The sequence below is a fragment of the Pleurodeles waltl genome, chromosome 10 (assembly GCF_031143425.1).
Source record: "Pleurodeles waltl isolate 20211129_DDA chromosome 10, aPleWal1.hap1.20221129, whole genome shotgun sequence".
Lineage (NCBI taxonomy): Eukaryota > Metazoa > Chordata > Amphibia > Caudata > Salamandridae > Pleurodeles > Pleurodeles waltl.
Genome location: NC_090449.1, coordinates 233063084 through 233079875, shown reverse-complemented (window position 1 = coordinate 233079875; position 16792 = coordinate 233063084). Strand labels below are relative to the sequence as shown.

Here is a 16792-nt window from a genome sequence, read left to right as displayed (position 1 = left end):
GACCAAGATCGTCAAAATCAGGTAAGTACCTTTTAAGTTCTGATTTTTCAAAAAGTTTAGCAAAAATATTATTTTTGTGCGTAAACGTGCCATAGGATTCAATGGGAGAAAACTTTAAAAATGTATCTAAAATTAGGCAATGCTCTCACAAGTATCACCTTCTGTTTTTAGGTCAAGGTTGTCAAGCTGTCCTGTGGGCCAGCGGGAGAAGCTCGGGCGGTTCCCAGTTCAAGAGGGAGCAATAGCTGAAAGTCTTGGAGCTGGTGCAGAATGGAGAAGGGGACCACTTGGAAACACATTAAACAGGTGGACTTAAAGGGAAGACCGGCGGGTCCCCTTGGAGTGTAGAGGTCCCAAGAGGTTAGTGACCCCTAGAGCACAGCTGGTTTTCTGATGAAGGGGCCAGAGAGGCCGGGTGCAGTGCAGAGAGGTCAGCCAAGGGTCATGCCTCAAGTAGTCTTTGGAGGCATGTGCAGATCACTTTGAGGGTGGATTGCAGGTCAGCAGGGCCACTCTGGGGGATGATTCTTGGGTTTCCTGAAGTCCCTCGGCTGGCACTTGCTTCTGGTCCTCGGAAAATCTGGAGTGGAATTTTTTTCTGGGTGTCTGACGCTGGGGGTCCAGTACCACAGACTTTGGCACGTCTCAGCCATTGCAGGTCGCAGTGCCGCCAAACTTGGCACACTGGCAGGGTTTGTCCTCCGGGACTGTCGGGTGGAATTTGGTCAGGTTGCTGTGTCCGGTTCATTGGTTAGCGGCCGCTCAGTGAACTGAACTTTACTGGTTTTTTTGCCTGCAGTGTGCAGGGAGTGATGCTTTCAATCAGAAGGAGGTTCTTGCCGATTATCAGAAGGCTGAAGGTCCTCTGGGGTTTCTTAGAGTCCGCCCGTTGTCCAGTCGACCCCTCAGTGGCAATTGTCAAGACCTGGGTGCAGCAGGCAGGGTTTGGCACCTTTTTCTTCTTACAGCAGGACTTCTGTTCTCGAGCATTGGGTCTTCCTTGTCGCTGGTCTTCTTGTGTCCGTCGAATCTGACCTGCAGGTCTAGGGATGCCCCCTAAATACTGCATTTAGTAGGTGTTAAGGGAAGTACCTGGCAGTGGCCAATGGGCCACCTACCTTAGGATGGCTACATCCACTATGCAACCACTTCCTGTAGGAAGAGGTCACATCCCTAATCCTGGTTGGCTGTTTTCCTGCCATCCAAGATGGAGGAAAACTAAATGGAGTGGTCACTTAGCCTACCACACCTGGGGGGGGGGGTGGTGCAGGCTGAGAGGGGCCACGCCTCTTACTCTAACTAAGCCTTCCCACTGGTTTTCCTGCTCAAAGTAGGGGAAAAAATGTTGGGCTGCCATCTGCTACTAGCAGCAGAGTCAGAGGTCAGATTTCAACAGCAGTAAAGCCTTTGAAGCAGACCTCAGGGCAAGGGTGCCTGCGTGGGGAAGAGGTGTAACACCTCCACCCAGGAAAGGCTTTGTGTTCTGGCTCCTGACAGCAGAGGCTCTCACCCAAGGAGCCCTGACGTTTGGCTGGGGGTGGCAGGCTGGTAAAAAACAGTCCATAACCATGCCAGGGCTGGTAGGTTTTGAGGGGGCACCTCTAAAGAGCCAGCTGGGTATAGGCTATAATAGATCCACCACTCACATCACTGTGGGTTTATTATTCTGAGTTATTTGATACCAAACACCAAACAACCCAGTACTCAGAGAGGCCATCATGTAGCTGGGGAGCTCACACTGACCAGTGTCCAGCACATGTATTTGCTATGGCTTCCCTGTACACTTACCATGTCTTAAGGTTTTGTAAAGACACAGTAGGGGCATATTTGCTCATGCAAAAATATGATCTCACATGCATTATAGTGCACCCTGCCTTAGGGCTGTAAGGCCTGCCAGAGAGATGACTTACCTATAGTGCATGCAGTGTTAATGGACAGAGCACTCTTGGTGAGTGCCATGTCAGGTTTGCAACTTTTAAATACACCTTGTCATGCACTTGCAATGGCAGTCTGCATGAGTCTGCTTTGAAGCCTCTCAGAGTGGCACACTTGGTGCTTCAGCTCTGAGGGGACTTCTTCAGTACCCAAACCCTAGGTACCAGGGGTATCATTTAACCATTTACTAGGGACTTGCAAGGGTGGCTGAAGTACCATTCATAGTACAGTTTTGGGCAAACAGGGGGGGGGGGGCTACCATGTCTAAATAGACCCTTTCTCACAGTAGGGTCTGACAATGCATTAAGCACCACTTTCTCCAAAGCACGCAGAGGAGCATTAAGTTATTTTCCAACAACAATGGGTCAGGCCTCACAGTCCTTTGAGCACATGCCTTAGTCTACAGAGCAAAGGCATTGCTGTAGGCATTTCAATATGTATGAATGTAGGTATTTATATAGGGCAAAACTAGCCAAAAGGCAGCAAGATCACTGTACACGGTCAAAGGCAATATCCACAGACACTGCAATAAGATGGATACCTTGTTCGGAGACTATTACTGTTTCATGAGGTAGTGATCTTTAAAGAGGCTAGTTCAACATTTTCTTTTATTGGACCAGGTTTGTGGCAGTCCAAATGTACATGGAGATAGTGTTTCAGATCCTATGTGCACAGATGAAGAAGGTCTGTTGTCTAGTTTTACTTTGCACTTCGTAGTCTCCCGTCTGATGGTGTCCTAGCAGCAGGTTGTTGAGGCAGTAGAGATGGTGAGGTTGTTAGCCAGGTAGACAAAGATGCCAGTTGTGATGGATCTGTAAATGATGCAGGAGGTTTTGAAGTTTGTGCAGGCCGATAGGGGAAGCGAGTGGAGATCCATCAGGGGGGGGGGGGATGCAGTCATATTTCATCAGGCGCTTATGGAGTCACACTGCAGTAGGTAAGATGCCATTAAGAAGGCCAATGTGGAGCCTGTGGAGCAGGGTATTGCGCCACAATCCAGATGTGAGAGTGCGACAGCTGGTAACAGCTTTGTTGAAGTCACTTTCTGGGTTTCACTTCTTTAAGTAGTGGTTGCTCGTACCAGGCTGTTCTGATTTTGTTGGCATTGTGTTCTGTGAGGGTGAAATTGATGTCTATGGTGAATCAGACTGACTTTGCATTGGTGCAAAGTTAAGGTTCAAATCACTTCATGTTGTTGAGACAGATTGGGCCGGCTGTTTGTGGTTGTTCTGTCTACATAGCAGGGATTCTGTTTTGTTGAGGTTAAACTTCAGTTAGATGCTGGACATAGTTTCTGGGGGAGGTGCAGCCATTGTGTGAGGCACTGGATGCCTGGAGCAGAAGTCTTTCAAATACAGTTGCGGGCCATCTGCTTATTTGTGAATTCTGATGTTACTGGTGAGCAGAGCTCTAAAGGTCTCCATGTGGAGGTTGAAGATGACCAGGGACAAGATGAAACCCTGAGGAATTCTGCAGGATCCTCCGTGATGTGGAGAGGCTCCTAAGAACAAACTGGTGTTGGGCGTTCTAGTGAATCCCATCCAAGGCTGCAGGGTTCAGATGATGGTGGGCTGGCCAACAGTGTCAAATGCATCTGAGAGTTCCAGATATGTCAAAGGCAGGGTTTATCTAGACCTGTAGTTAGAAGGGTCATCTATGATTTGTAAAGTATCTGTCTGAGTGATGCAGTGTGATCTGAGCCAGATTAATAATTGTATAGGACAGTGGTTCCCAATTTTTGCACAGCAGCACCCCATTGCGCCGACAAAAATAGCAACGAACAGATGCACACAGTTTGGAAACCACTGATAGGGGTAATACCGGGGTTGGAGGGCAGGATGCTGCAGAAAGGGATTTGTAATCTATGGCAGGTCTACATATTCTTGCAGATCAAAAGGTACAGCGGTCAGAGGAAACTGGAGTCACAAGGAAAGTTAAAAAATCCCTCATGCTCTGCGAGTGCACGACTCCCATGCTCCAAGGGACCACTCAGCAAGGAGAGAGGTAGCCTTGCACAACATTCCCACAAAAGTATGGGAAAGTGCAAGTGCTGCAGCACCTTGAGTAGGATTTCGGACAGAGCCCCTCCAGGGAGGAGGACTGTGCCTGAATGGGAAACACAATCTCAGCAGGCCATAGGCGGGACTGCCGGGATTTGGGTAATTGAGCCTCAAATGAGACCCAGAGGTGGAGCGGTTAAAGTATAAGTAAACATCTGCTGACAGCCTGCTTTCACACAGAACGGCCCCTTGATAATGATTTACAGCGAATGGGAGCCACCTCTGGAGCAGAACTACAGGCAGAAGCGGGCCAGCAAAAATTTGCAAAAAATTAAGACATAGTAAGGAAAAATATCTCAGTAGGTTAATATGTCTGCTGCTAAGAGCTGTGCAAAACCTGTGGGTCATGGCGTTTTTGAAAAGCCTACCACTGTATCACAGTATAAGTGGTGTGCATTTGCTTCCCTAATCTATGGTTTGGGCACAATGTATACTTGTCTATGTCTGCTGCTGTTTGTCCCTGACATCACATTTGCTATTTGTTTTATCCACATCCTCCTTGCACGGACCAAGGTGTGGGTATGCGTCACTCTGGGTGCAGGCCCCACCACCCACTAATCTCTGTTTCCTGGCATGCCACTGACTATTGTACTTTGTCTTTGCCTTCATAGTTTTCTATTTTTGAAAAGCTTAACAGTATTGTGCAACAACAGTATTGTCTTTCAGTGTTCCATCGAATTCTGTGCACCCGGACACATCCAGCACTACCAATGTCCACCACAGATTATTTTAAACTAACCCTCTTGTTACAGTTTTCACCGTCTCACACCAATAGCACTTGGACACCTTTTTCCTCAAATATGTCACTGCTTTGAATTTCCTGTTTGAACAAGCAGGTTTTGTGTGCGTTTTGAGATAGACTTACGCAAAAAAAGCGTTGTAAATTGAAATGGACAATAATCAATACAGTGCAGTTTACTTATTGAAACATAATATAGTTTCCAGCTCTGAAATAAGCCTCTCCAACCATGTAGCTGCTGGGTTGGCCTTGATTCAGACAGCGCTGTGTTCACATGAATATCGAACACGATCTTTGACTCTCCGAAGCGGCAGGCTCTGTAGACTCATTGGAAATGATGTAGCAACGCTTATTGTGCAGTGTAGTAAACAGGGCATGGTAGCGCACTGAGAAAGACTTTAAAAACTAAGGCAGCAGGAAAAAGCCTGCATCACATTCTAGGGCTGCCCGTGCACACCATAATGCTGTCAATGCACATTGCAATCTGCCAGTACATATCAGATGGCTTCCAGTGCATATTTCAGGCCTGGCAGTGGCAAACCTAGGGTCATCAGAGCCAATGCATGCCGAAGAACCCACCGGTGCACATTCCAGGTCTTCCAGTGCATCCAAGGAATATAAGGGCTGTTTTGCCCTGCCCTATACGTGATCCAAGTGCCCCTGGTTCGGTAAAGTGCAGCTATGCACCACTTTTTTCTACATATATCCATTATGCTTTATGGCTGTAAATTATGAAACACACAATAGCGGCACTTTTACACATAAAGTTCTTGCAAAAGGTGCCAATGAGAATTATTTATTTCGTCCCCCGCCCATCTCCCCCTCCACTTGGTTCCCACAGGTGAGTCCCCCACCTATGATTATAATACATTTATCGGTTTCATCCCAATTATTTTCAGGGAGAAAAATTAAAGTACGCCCGAGGCAGGCCTTACATCCCTGCACCCACCAAAGAAATGTAACATAATGGTGAGTCACGGCCAACGGGAAATAGGTCAAGGGAGCCACAGGTCGAAAAAGTGTAGGAATCACTGGTGTAGGAGATGGCAGAAGTTCAAGTGATCTTGAAGTTGTGCACAGACTGCTTTTGGATGATCTTGCTGATGAAGGGTAGATGTATGACAGGCCAGTAGTAGACGAGGCTGTCAGAATATAGTATGGGTTTCTTCAGACGCAGGATGATCTGGTCTGTCTAGAGAGTTGACACAGTACTGGGTTTTGTCTCATAGGACGAGCTACCCGTGTGCTGCAAAGAAGAAACTTGGGGGGGGGGGGGCAGTTTTTCTTCAATTTTATTTCCCACCTGTGGATGAAGCATTTGTTGTCAGCAAGGTCTTTATAGTTATAGGGTGATGAAGGGGTCAGCCTGTACTTTCATGTTTTAATGTGGGGTTCACGTGGTTTTTCAGAACTGCGTTAAAGAAGTTTAGAACAATGTGGTGTCAGAAATGAAGGAAGCAAGGCGAGAGAAGAGTCTGAGCTTTAGGAGGTCAATGGGGAAGCTCTGAAGGATTACTATGTTCTTGCAACGATCACACAGAAAAAAGACTATGTTTACCGTGCTAGTTAAGAGATGTGGACAAGAGTAATAATATTCAACCTCAGTGATGACATCATTGATGGTATTATCAGTGATGTCATCAATTATATAATTTGAGTTCTTATCTGCGACATCATGAGTGAGCTTAGAGAGCAGTGGTATGATTTTGGGAAAGCTGCTCTGTGTGGGTGTCAGTTTTCCTTTACTTCGGAATAGGGAAGCTTCTATATTCCTCCGAAATGGATTCCTCAACGGTAATCCTTTTTTTCATTTGGAATATCTGAGTAGTGCATGGAAGCTTGAAACAATAAGTCCTAATTATGGTTGCCCAGTTAATCATAACCAGAAAATTTCAGATGGTTTTATGTTCAGGAACATTAACAATCTAAGGTAGTGCCATATCAGATTACAAGACTACAGATTAACAGAAGCAGTAGAAGCATTACAATCAGCATGTGAACTTTAAGACCATGGAGGAAGATCCATCATCGGCCATTTATTCCTCTGTGCTGCATTCAGTGTCTAATTCCATTTGACCTTTAAGCCATCAATGTTTTAGAATTTCCCTGGTATGGATATGCAAGGGCACCAGGGCCAGGCACGGTACCACCACAACCCTCTCACATCTTCCAAAGGGCCTGTGGAAGAAAGTGTGAGAAAATGAAGGGGTGACAGAGCACACCATCACCAGAGGTTGATGAATTGGAGAAGCCCTGGCAAGTTTCCATTAATGGCACCGTTTCACAGCACACCGCACTTTTCATCCAATAAGAGTTACCCTGTGGGTCACCATCTTACCAATTCCTGAACAAGAACAATCTCCTAGACATGAGGGCGCCATTAATGAAGATTTTACAGAAGGCAAGAATGATCTGAGAGGCAAGAGCAGAAGAGATTCAACACCTTCTTCCTGTCATTTTCCAGCATCTTGCTATTTAATCCAACAATAGTCCAGGAAACCATATTTATTTGATCATCGAGTTCTTTGAGTGAAGTGCAATCAATGATGGCATAAGTATATGTTGATACTTCTTAGAGTTAGTAACAATAGCCTAAAGCAACTGCAAATGCTACATTATGTTTTTTTTTTTTTGTGGGGGGGGGTAGATAATGAGTTGATGAGTGGCACCACATAATGAAAAAGTGTATTTGATTCTAGTACCAAACCAACACCAAAACAAACAATGAGAGCTACCGTATCACATATAACAGCAAATCTGGCAGCAACAAATAACACAACAGCAGAATGTAAGAAAGACATTACTTACAGGGACTATTAATAAAGTGGAAAAGAAATTGCTGAGGAATTCCAGAAGAAACGAGTCGGACGATCTCATCTTCCCATCTACATTGATAGTCTTTGGAACTTCCGGGACAAGGCTCACTGCAGCTTTGAAAAATGCATCCGCTGCAAGAAAGAAACAAACAAGAATGAGTTTTCCCTCATGTAAGGAAACGTATTTTGTGAACCTCATCTCAGCATTTACAGCAGCCATTACCCTGAACGAGCTTTTCAAAACAAATAAATGGCTAGATTTGTGAAAAAAGCAACAAAATTGGCCACGCCAATAGGTTTCAGATTTGCACTTCAGCGCTGATAAAGACACTCAAACCTGCCTGCTGCAATTCGAATCAAATAAAAGCGGCTTGGTTTTGCATACAGTGACCGGATGAGCTAAAGAATTACAACTGTGATGACAGATCACTTTTCAGGTGTAAAATAGTCCGTCCAGCTTTCTAACTGGGTGGAAGGATAGACTCAAACAGCCTATAGAAAGAAGGCGAGACAAAAATACACCTGCGGGATGATCCAAGATTTGTATCCTGAAGTTCCTCATTCAAAGGAAGCAACGGTTGAGGGAGCCCGAATCACAGCGACTGCTGCTCTTTGAATACTAATGTGATGTCGAGATAAGATTTACCATTTGTCATGTTTAACCATTCATATGTTGCCGTTGTACCGAAATATTTGAAAAACCAAAACAATGGAGGGAACACTGTGTCATATACTTCTGTGGAACGTCCTGTAAGTAATTTGTCAACAAGGAACACACATTACTGAAGGATATAAACCTGAGGGCTACAAGAATAAATGAATATCACATGTGTTTTACACACTGTAAGTAGCGCTGCTATTTTACAGTAAAATCAAGACATTATTAACTCTCTAGTAACAACGTGTTTTAGTGAAGCTCAGTTTTGCAGCATCGTCTTCTTACAAAAAGGTAAACAGTGGGAAACGTAATGTTGCAGTTTCTTAGCTGCTGGCTCCACACAGTGTTGCGTGGACATGCAGCCACGCAGAGCGCGTTTACGCACCGCGAGTTCCTCAGAATACTGCAGTAAATGGAAGGATTGGCCATGTCTTCAGGATACAACAATGGTCAGATCAAGAATAAGAGAGCAGAATCCAGGCATTAACATTTTGCAAAAAAGAGGCTGACACTCTTTTATGAATATATCCATCATTGGTAAGCCTATAAAAAGATAGCACTGGACACATGAATTTGGAAATAACGATCAGGCAGTTCTTAAATATTTGAGCCACCTCATCGTATAGTATGATACAGAACAAAATGGAAGATGAAAAGTGCTGCTGGCCGACACACCTCTGAACACAAACATACCCAAATAGTGTTCAATCAGTCAGAAATAGTCTATCCTTGTTGATGTGCCAGCGCAACATGGTTGACAACAAGCAACTCAGAATTGCCCACATGTATCCTGCAATATCTTGTATAATATGTCAATGGGAACGCCTCGAACTCCTACAGAAACTAATCTGAATGATGTTGGTGGTGCAAAAACCACATTTCTCGAGACCACTGGCTGTACTTGCACTTTGAAGTAGGACCTCTGCAGCACACAGTTGTATCACTGGTCAGAGTTTACACCACTTAGTAGCTTTCTGAGGCGTCTGGCCCCAGAGCCCAGTTGCACAGCAGCATTCCTGCGGCTGTGCAGGAACCTCCCCTTACCTGGGTAAGCGGTTGTCCTGGGTGACTGGGTGGTGCTTGTAGCCTTAGGTGTTCGGACTGAGGTCTGATTCTTACCGCCGTAGCCCAGAGGCTTTGATAGCAATGGCTGCTGTCTTGTTTCTGTTCCACAGGGTCCTGGAACCTCATTACCTAAACTGCACAAGATGCCAGTGGAAAGACTGGACAGCACTATTACCTTGAAATAAACCATTCAAAGGTGGCAGTGGGATGATTTACATGGTGACCAATGGGGAAAATTAATGGTGACAGTTGGAGGCCAAATCTCCTGCCTCTTGTCTTTGTGGAAATTTAGTCATTTTTTGCTGCTGGGAAATAATGTAAACCACTGGCTCGAGTTGAGGACTTTTGACACGTTGTGAAAAGTGAAAGGACTTACAGCTGATACAGTTAGTTGGCTTCAAATGTGAACTGTAAATACCTGGAAAGGAAGTGATCATAATGTATAAACCAGGTGCAAGGTACAAAAAAATACCTCGGAAGACACTATTGTTCGCCTCTCATTTTAAATTACTCTGGGAGTATCAGCAAGAGAGATGCTTTATATCAGGTGGCACGTGAATGAGCTTTACTTGTTCATTCCCACAAACTCAGGGGACATAAGCACGAGGACATATAACTATGCTGATGAAGAGGGCAACAGTCTCACTGTATCATGATTGGACCATACTGAGAATCCTCCTTGCCGCCTGCAAACATCTAATTAATTTGTCTTTCTCCCACATATTTTGGCTACATATTCACAAGCCCCTTTTGCTGACATATGAGTGAGACTCGCCCCAGTAACTAATAGCTTGCCAAGTAGAACAGAATGCAATGCATTTAAGTGGGACACTGCAGAGCAAGCCTGTATTGGATATAATGGGGCTTGCTGTGCTATGAGGAAGGACAAATCATTGGTGCAAAATGTGGATCATGGCTGTCTGCGTTCTGCTGAGGCAGAGGACAGTGTTCCCGACACTATCAGAATGGGTTTCAACAACACTTCATTGAATGGGAGGAAGGGTAGTTTGATGACCTCCGTAACCAACTATATACAATAGACATTTACTTTTAGCCCAGAGGACGACAGGAGGCTCATCAGAAACTGCTGAACCGCCATTATTTAATACAACTAAAGGATTCCTGTGAATGAGTAGCCTAAGGCATAATGAAAAACACCTCAAGGGAAGTATAAGAACCACAAATATTCTGCAAACGTTCTTGCAGGCAAGGCTCTGAATTAGCTACTGGTAACATGTTGCCGGCCTCATGAACTTTTATTTAATCCATTAATGGAAGAGGGACAAAAGTATCATCAGCTCATCATAAAAGTCTTATAACACCGTGGAACACTCATCTCTAGAACATTAATGTGAGGAAAGGTCTTGCTGTTCAAGATGCAGTTTTTTCTTCTTGGCTTTCAGAATAATGATCTGAGGCATGCAATGAATGCAAAAATGTATAAGGGGGATGCTGAATACGGCAGTGACTGTAATCTGATGAGCTGTTGGCGTGACATCCAAAGCAGCTTGCACTTGCTTGGAGATCGGATCACAGTTTGGCACTGTTGTTGCGTGGGTGGACTGCAGAGGAGCAACAGCGATTCCATGAGTAGGCAACCACATACTCTGGAGCATCATTATAATAGTCTTTGAACGCAGCCATTTGTTTGGGTTCTGAGGAAGGAGGAATTGTGGGGGCTGAGGCCTCTTGCCCCTTATGTACCAGGCCCAACCTACTATGGATCATGAGCACTGGGCCAAGTACCCCTTCTGCATTTGACTCGCAGGGTAGCATGATATGAACAGTCTACACAGGCTCACAACTCAACATGCCCCAAACCACTGCACTCATCAAGTGCCGGATCTTGCGCTCTTGAAGTGACCAGAGGCTTTCTGCTGCTCCTCCTCCGCCGTAAGTCATTCGGCTCCCAACGGGAGGTAGCTAAGACGATCTGGTCCTGGGTCACTCGTATGGGTGATGGTGTGCAAGTGCTCCCACAGAGACCTCGCTTTTCTGGTGGGGAAGGAGGCAGAACAAGTAGCAATCCTTGCTGCTCCCAGTGACCACCTCTGTCATACAGGGTCAACGCAACTCATTGTCCACGGGCTCCAGCCCGATCAGCAAGGTGAAATTCTTCAAGGTGGCTCCTCATTGCCTACACGGTTGATACCTTGCTACCACAGAGGGCTGTGGCTTATACCGCACACCAGTCATTTAAACAGCAGTACCCTCCTGGCATATTGGGACGCCACCTCGTTGCCACATAGGGCTACAGCCCTTAAAGCATGGCAGTCCATTCCATGGTGGCCCATCTTGGCATATGGAATTTCTGCCTTGCTACTATGCACGGGTTTGTTGCCTGATGGTTGCAGCATGACTCACGACTAAATTCTCAGCAGCACTTACCTGGCATACAGGGGTCACAGACTTTGCCATGCACATGGACAACAACCCTATCAGTGCAGCATCAGTTTCCTCACACCTCACCCAGGGAGTTTAATGGACAGGGCTCTCCCCTCCCAGTGTGTGTCCCACCCAGCTTACCAGAATGCAGCAATACACAAATATGTCTGTGGTGGATTGTTCTACCTCTACTCCATGTTTCACTATGCAGACCTAGGTCTCCCAAAAGGGAGCCCAGGGCCCTCCATGTATTGTACCATCCACAGGCGCACCTACACCCAGAGCATTAATACAGCATGCACACATTGCCCCGTACTGAATCCTCCATGTACTGTACCACTCACTGGCACACAAACATCCAGCACTTGCATTTAACATACACACATTGCCCAGCACTGTAACCTTTCTATACTATACCACTCGTAGGCACACATACATCCAGTATGTGCCCCAATCATGCATGCACTGCATCCTTGCTGTATCACTTGCAGGTACACATACACCCAGGATATGCATTTATCATGCATGCACTGCAGTACTCCACCCTTCAGGTACTGTACCACTCATAGGCACATATATATCCATCCAGCACATGCATTCACCATGCAAGCAGTGCTCATAACTGCACTATCCCTGTATTGCACCCTTCCCAGGTGCACATACTCCTAAGCCCACTTTTGTGCTTCACAGCACTTCACACCAAACCAATGCAGGCCAAGGATGAGTTACATAGCAGTGCAACTTTAAAAGTGTGTGAGCCTGTAGGCCTCAATCTAGAGACACAGATTAAAAAGGACCTGTCTTTCTCCTACTGATGACTACACCTTATGCTGCCATCACCATCCTCATGCTGCTCACCTTCTGGTGATGGCAGTAGCCTTTCACTGCTATAAGGGCAGCTCGTTGAGCATCCCTCCCTGACAAACAAGACCTCAATTCATTAGAGAGGCTTATGTCATGGCCGGCACGAGTGATCCTTGCTTACTTACGCAACAAAAAACAGACCACTACACTTGTGCTCTCAGGGCAGGAGTGCACATCCGTTACCATGCAGAGGAATTTTCTGTCCCAGCAAGCTTATTCATGAAAAAATGGCAATATTATTCTTTTTGCAGAAAGTAATTTTTTTAAATCACAAAATATCCATCACAATTACAATTTCTTCCTAATTAAAAAATAATAGTATTGTGTATGCCTAGCTGCATAAAAATGATCCCAATATTTTCCAATGTTTTGTCTCAGGTGCCCACCGGAACCACCCCATGAAGAGGGATCACACAGCTATCTTCTAAATAAAACAGCAGGGGGCTGCAAATATATTACTCTACTTTGAAACGCTTGCATATTTTATCATTTTATTAACGCTAGAAATCCAGCACACAACTACTGACTGTGCAACTCATTTGTTTCTGCAACATTCTTGCGAAGCACAGCGAGCTCTGCTATGCGTCCCTTTGTTCACGGTGCCAGTGTAGCATTGCGTTCAAACAAAAAGAGCAGTGACATCCGTCTGACATGGTAATCCTTAGTCAGCTTCCCGTGTCAGCATAATAACTTGGTCAGCAGGAATTTACTAGCTCAAAGCGCTGGCACAGTTGTTCCCTGGGAAATCCAAATGTTATGAGCAGGCAGTAAGATTTGGTGCCTAGTTTGTAAAGATCAAGGCAGTGCCTACAACATCATTACTGGAATGAGTTTGAATTAGCTTGGCATAACAGCCCAATGTTACTTGTTTCCATGCGCGCTCACACAAACATTCTCTCCACTAAATCCCCCTATTCCAATCACTGAGCACTGATCTTGAATAAATTGTTTGAGCATCGATGGATTTAGGTCCTGGTCCAATAGTTTCAGCTGCACAAACAATATCACACATGAGTCTGACAGAACTGGGACCGGTTAGCAATGGTGCTGCTGAAACTCCTAAGGTGTGAGGGAAGAACATGTACTTAGACCTTCACCTGATCCCCAGGGTATACCAGATTGTCTGTTACTTAACAGTATTTATTATATGCTTTCCAGAACACTGTTCTAATTTTACAATTTTTTATGCTATAGCTTGTCCTACCTGAAAGACTGCTCCCATTGCACGGCGGAGGGCTTTACAGAACCACTCAACTTTCAACCACCATTCCCAAGAGAAACTAAAAGAACAAGGCAATGAAGCTCACAAACTATCCATGCTCCATTTTTACTCACAGCTGCATCTCATGCTGCAGTGAGCATTTGACTGTTTCCCGACATGAAGTCTGACCCTGAAGCTGTCTGATACATTAGCATCAACTACAACCCAAGGCTGCAAAACGTAAAGCACAGTTTTGCACCTTCTGTTGAATTAAGTTTCAGAGGTAATGCAAGGCTTTTAGGAGAGCGGAAAAACAGACTTACCTTGAGAAAGACATTGGTTTGCCAAGGCTACTTGTCCAGAATGCAGGTACAGGTTCAGTCGGGCAAAGATGCTGGTCAGAGATGGAATGGTGATGAAGCAGAAAGCAACACAAGCCTGTGGGAACACAGGAAACCTACAGTAAAAAAACGGGCATTCCTCTAAGCATCAAACCTGAAATATAAACTTCATCTGTTGTTGCTAAATGACCAGCTAATAGGTGTATAGACACAATATTATCAACAAACAACCAACATTTAAAAAATCTGACAGAAAAAGCAATACTTTCATAGTCATACATTATTAGGGGCATTTTGTTCTCCCAGGGTTTTAGGGTTAATGTCATTGGAATTTCCCAAACACTGTTATTTGAAAAATTCAGCTTCATTTGAACAATCGCCCACACACAGGGTTTAATTTTTCTTTAAGCTCAACAAAAACCATAGACTTGAATGAAATTATCACTGGAATGTGTTCAAACAATATGGATGGTAAATATCAGCATTCCTACTTTATAAGATATTCAGTAGACACTCGGCTCAAATATCAAAGCCATTTGTGCCAGTGAATCACAGCACAAATTGCTGACTTAAGACTGCAAGGAATTCAGGTTGTTGGCGTGCTAGAACATCCACGCAGTTGTGTTTAGTGAAAGTGTGTGGTGTAGACCAGGCAGCTGCTTTGCAAATGTCAGCTATTGAGATGTTCCCCAGGAAGGTCATAGAGGCTCCTTTTTTTCCAAGGAGAATGTCCTCTAGGAGGAGCAAGTAGAACACTTTTGGTTTTAGCATAACATGTCTAAATGCATTAAACTATCCATTTGGCAATGCCTGATTTGGATATAGCCTTCACCTTTACGAGGTAGGGAGAAAGCAAAAAAAAAGTTGTTGACTCTTTCTAAATATTTTAGTCTTATCAAGGTAGTACATGAGGGCTCACTTTATATCCAAAGTATGGAGATCCCGTTCCGCAACAGAGTCTGGGTAAGGGGAAAAAAAAGGTAGGTCAACTGACTGATTGAGATGGAATTAAAAAACTTCCTTAGGGAGGAATTTGAGATTGATGTGGAGAACAACCCTGTCTCTATGTATATGGAAGAAAGGTTCTTCCAAGGTTAATGCTTGAAGCTCAAATGGACGGCCCACGAGCTTTGTGAGTACAATGTTAAGATTCCATGTGGTTGCTGGTGGAATCCAGGGACGAATGACCATTTTGAGGCCTTTTATGAATGTTTAATAACTGGTATCTTGAAGACAGAGATGTGTTGTCTATTTTGGAGGCGGGCAGCTAATGCGGCTAGATGTAAGCATATGGAAGTTAAATGCTAGCCCGGACACTTGTAAATGAAGTGAGTAACAAACAATGTTTTGTACTGTAGCACTAAAAGGTTCAATTTGTTTTGTGTGACAGTAGCAGACAAACCTCTTCCATTTGGCTGCGTAGCAGGGATGGGTGGGAGGACTGCAGTTTTCCTTGAGAATGCTCCTGCACTCAGGTGGAAGATTAGGGTACCCAAATTCTATGACCTCACAAGCCAGATCTCCAGATTGAGGGACGTGGGTTCTGGCTGCCTGATTTCTCTATGGGTCTGCTTGAGAATGTCCGGCCGTTGGGGAGCCTCTCGTGCAGGACCAGAGAAAGTTCGAGCAGGGTTGTGAACCATGGCTGGTAAGCCCAAGTTGGAGCTACCAGGATGAGCATGAAGGACATTTACCGAAGCCTGCAAACCAAAAATGGAAGAAGATGGAGAGGCGGAAAAGCATAAGCAAATATCCCAGACCAATTTATCCATAGTGCAGTGCCACTCGACTGTGGGAAACTGGAGCCAAGTTTGGGCATTTGGCGTGGTCGGCGGCTGCAAACAGATCTATCTGAGGGATCCTCCATTTGCGAAAGTAAGAGAGGAGGACTTGCGGGTAGAGTTCCTACTCATGGACTTGTTGCCACATTCTGCTGAGGAGGATGGCAAAAATATTTGTCCCTCTCTGGAAGGTATTCCCCTAACAAATGAATGTTGCGGTGGACAGCTCAATGCCAAATGGTCTGGGATACCAGACAGCTGTGAGGAGTGTGTCCCCTCACTCTTTTTCTGAATGTACTACATGGCTGTCATATTGACCATCCGGACAAAGACAACCATGCCTATCAGGTGAAGCAGGAAGGCTTTCAATCCTAGGGGAACAGCTAGAAGTTCCAGGTATTTGATGTAGAGACCCTGGTATGTGGTCCCCACACAGACCCTGCAAAGTCAGATCCTGCAAGAAAGTGTGCGCCCCAACCCACGAGTGAGGCGTCATTTGTAACAATAGTCTGTTGAACATGTTTGAGGAAAGGTTGCCCCTGCAACAGGATGTTGGTGTTCCACCACTGCAGAGTGTGATGAGCGCAGCAGTTGATCAACACTAGATCACCCCAATGACCCTCTGTCTGAGACCACTGCTGTGCTAGACATTCCTGCAACGGACGTATGTGAAGCCTCACATGAGGTACTGCTCTGATTGTGAGTTGTTTATCTGGTTAGAACAAAGGAATCAGTGCTTGAAAAGACTGGATCCTTGCAGAATTGGGATCGGCTAAGCCTACCGCTGTGTTGAGAACAGCCCATAGATAAGGCTGAATCTGTAGGTGTTGGAGGATGGTGGAGCTGATGGTAAACCCTAATCCATGAAGCAGATGTATTGTGGTTTGCTTGTGTTTTTGGCACTGCTGATGGATGGCAGCTTTGATGAACCAATCGTCCAGCTATCG

General features: G+C 45.1%; 1 protein-coding gene across 1 annotated transcript in view; it reads right to left on the bottom strand.

Annotated features, from left to right (window-relative positions):
* Positions 1 to 16792, bottom strand: part of VPS35L (VPS35 endosomal protein sorting factor like) — a 430244-nt gene that overhangs the window by 108903 nt on the left and 304549 nt on the right. The window contains exons 26-27 of the mRNA XM_069210247.1: positions 14047 to 14161; positions 7543 to 7682 (exon numbers count right to left, since the gene is read on the bottom strand). Coding sequence (XP_069066348.1) covers positions 7543 to 7682; positions 14047 to 14161 — 255 coding nt within the window. The remainder of the gene's footprint in view (positions 1 to 7542; positions 7683 to 14046; positions 14162 to 16792) is intronic.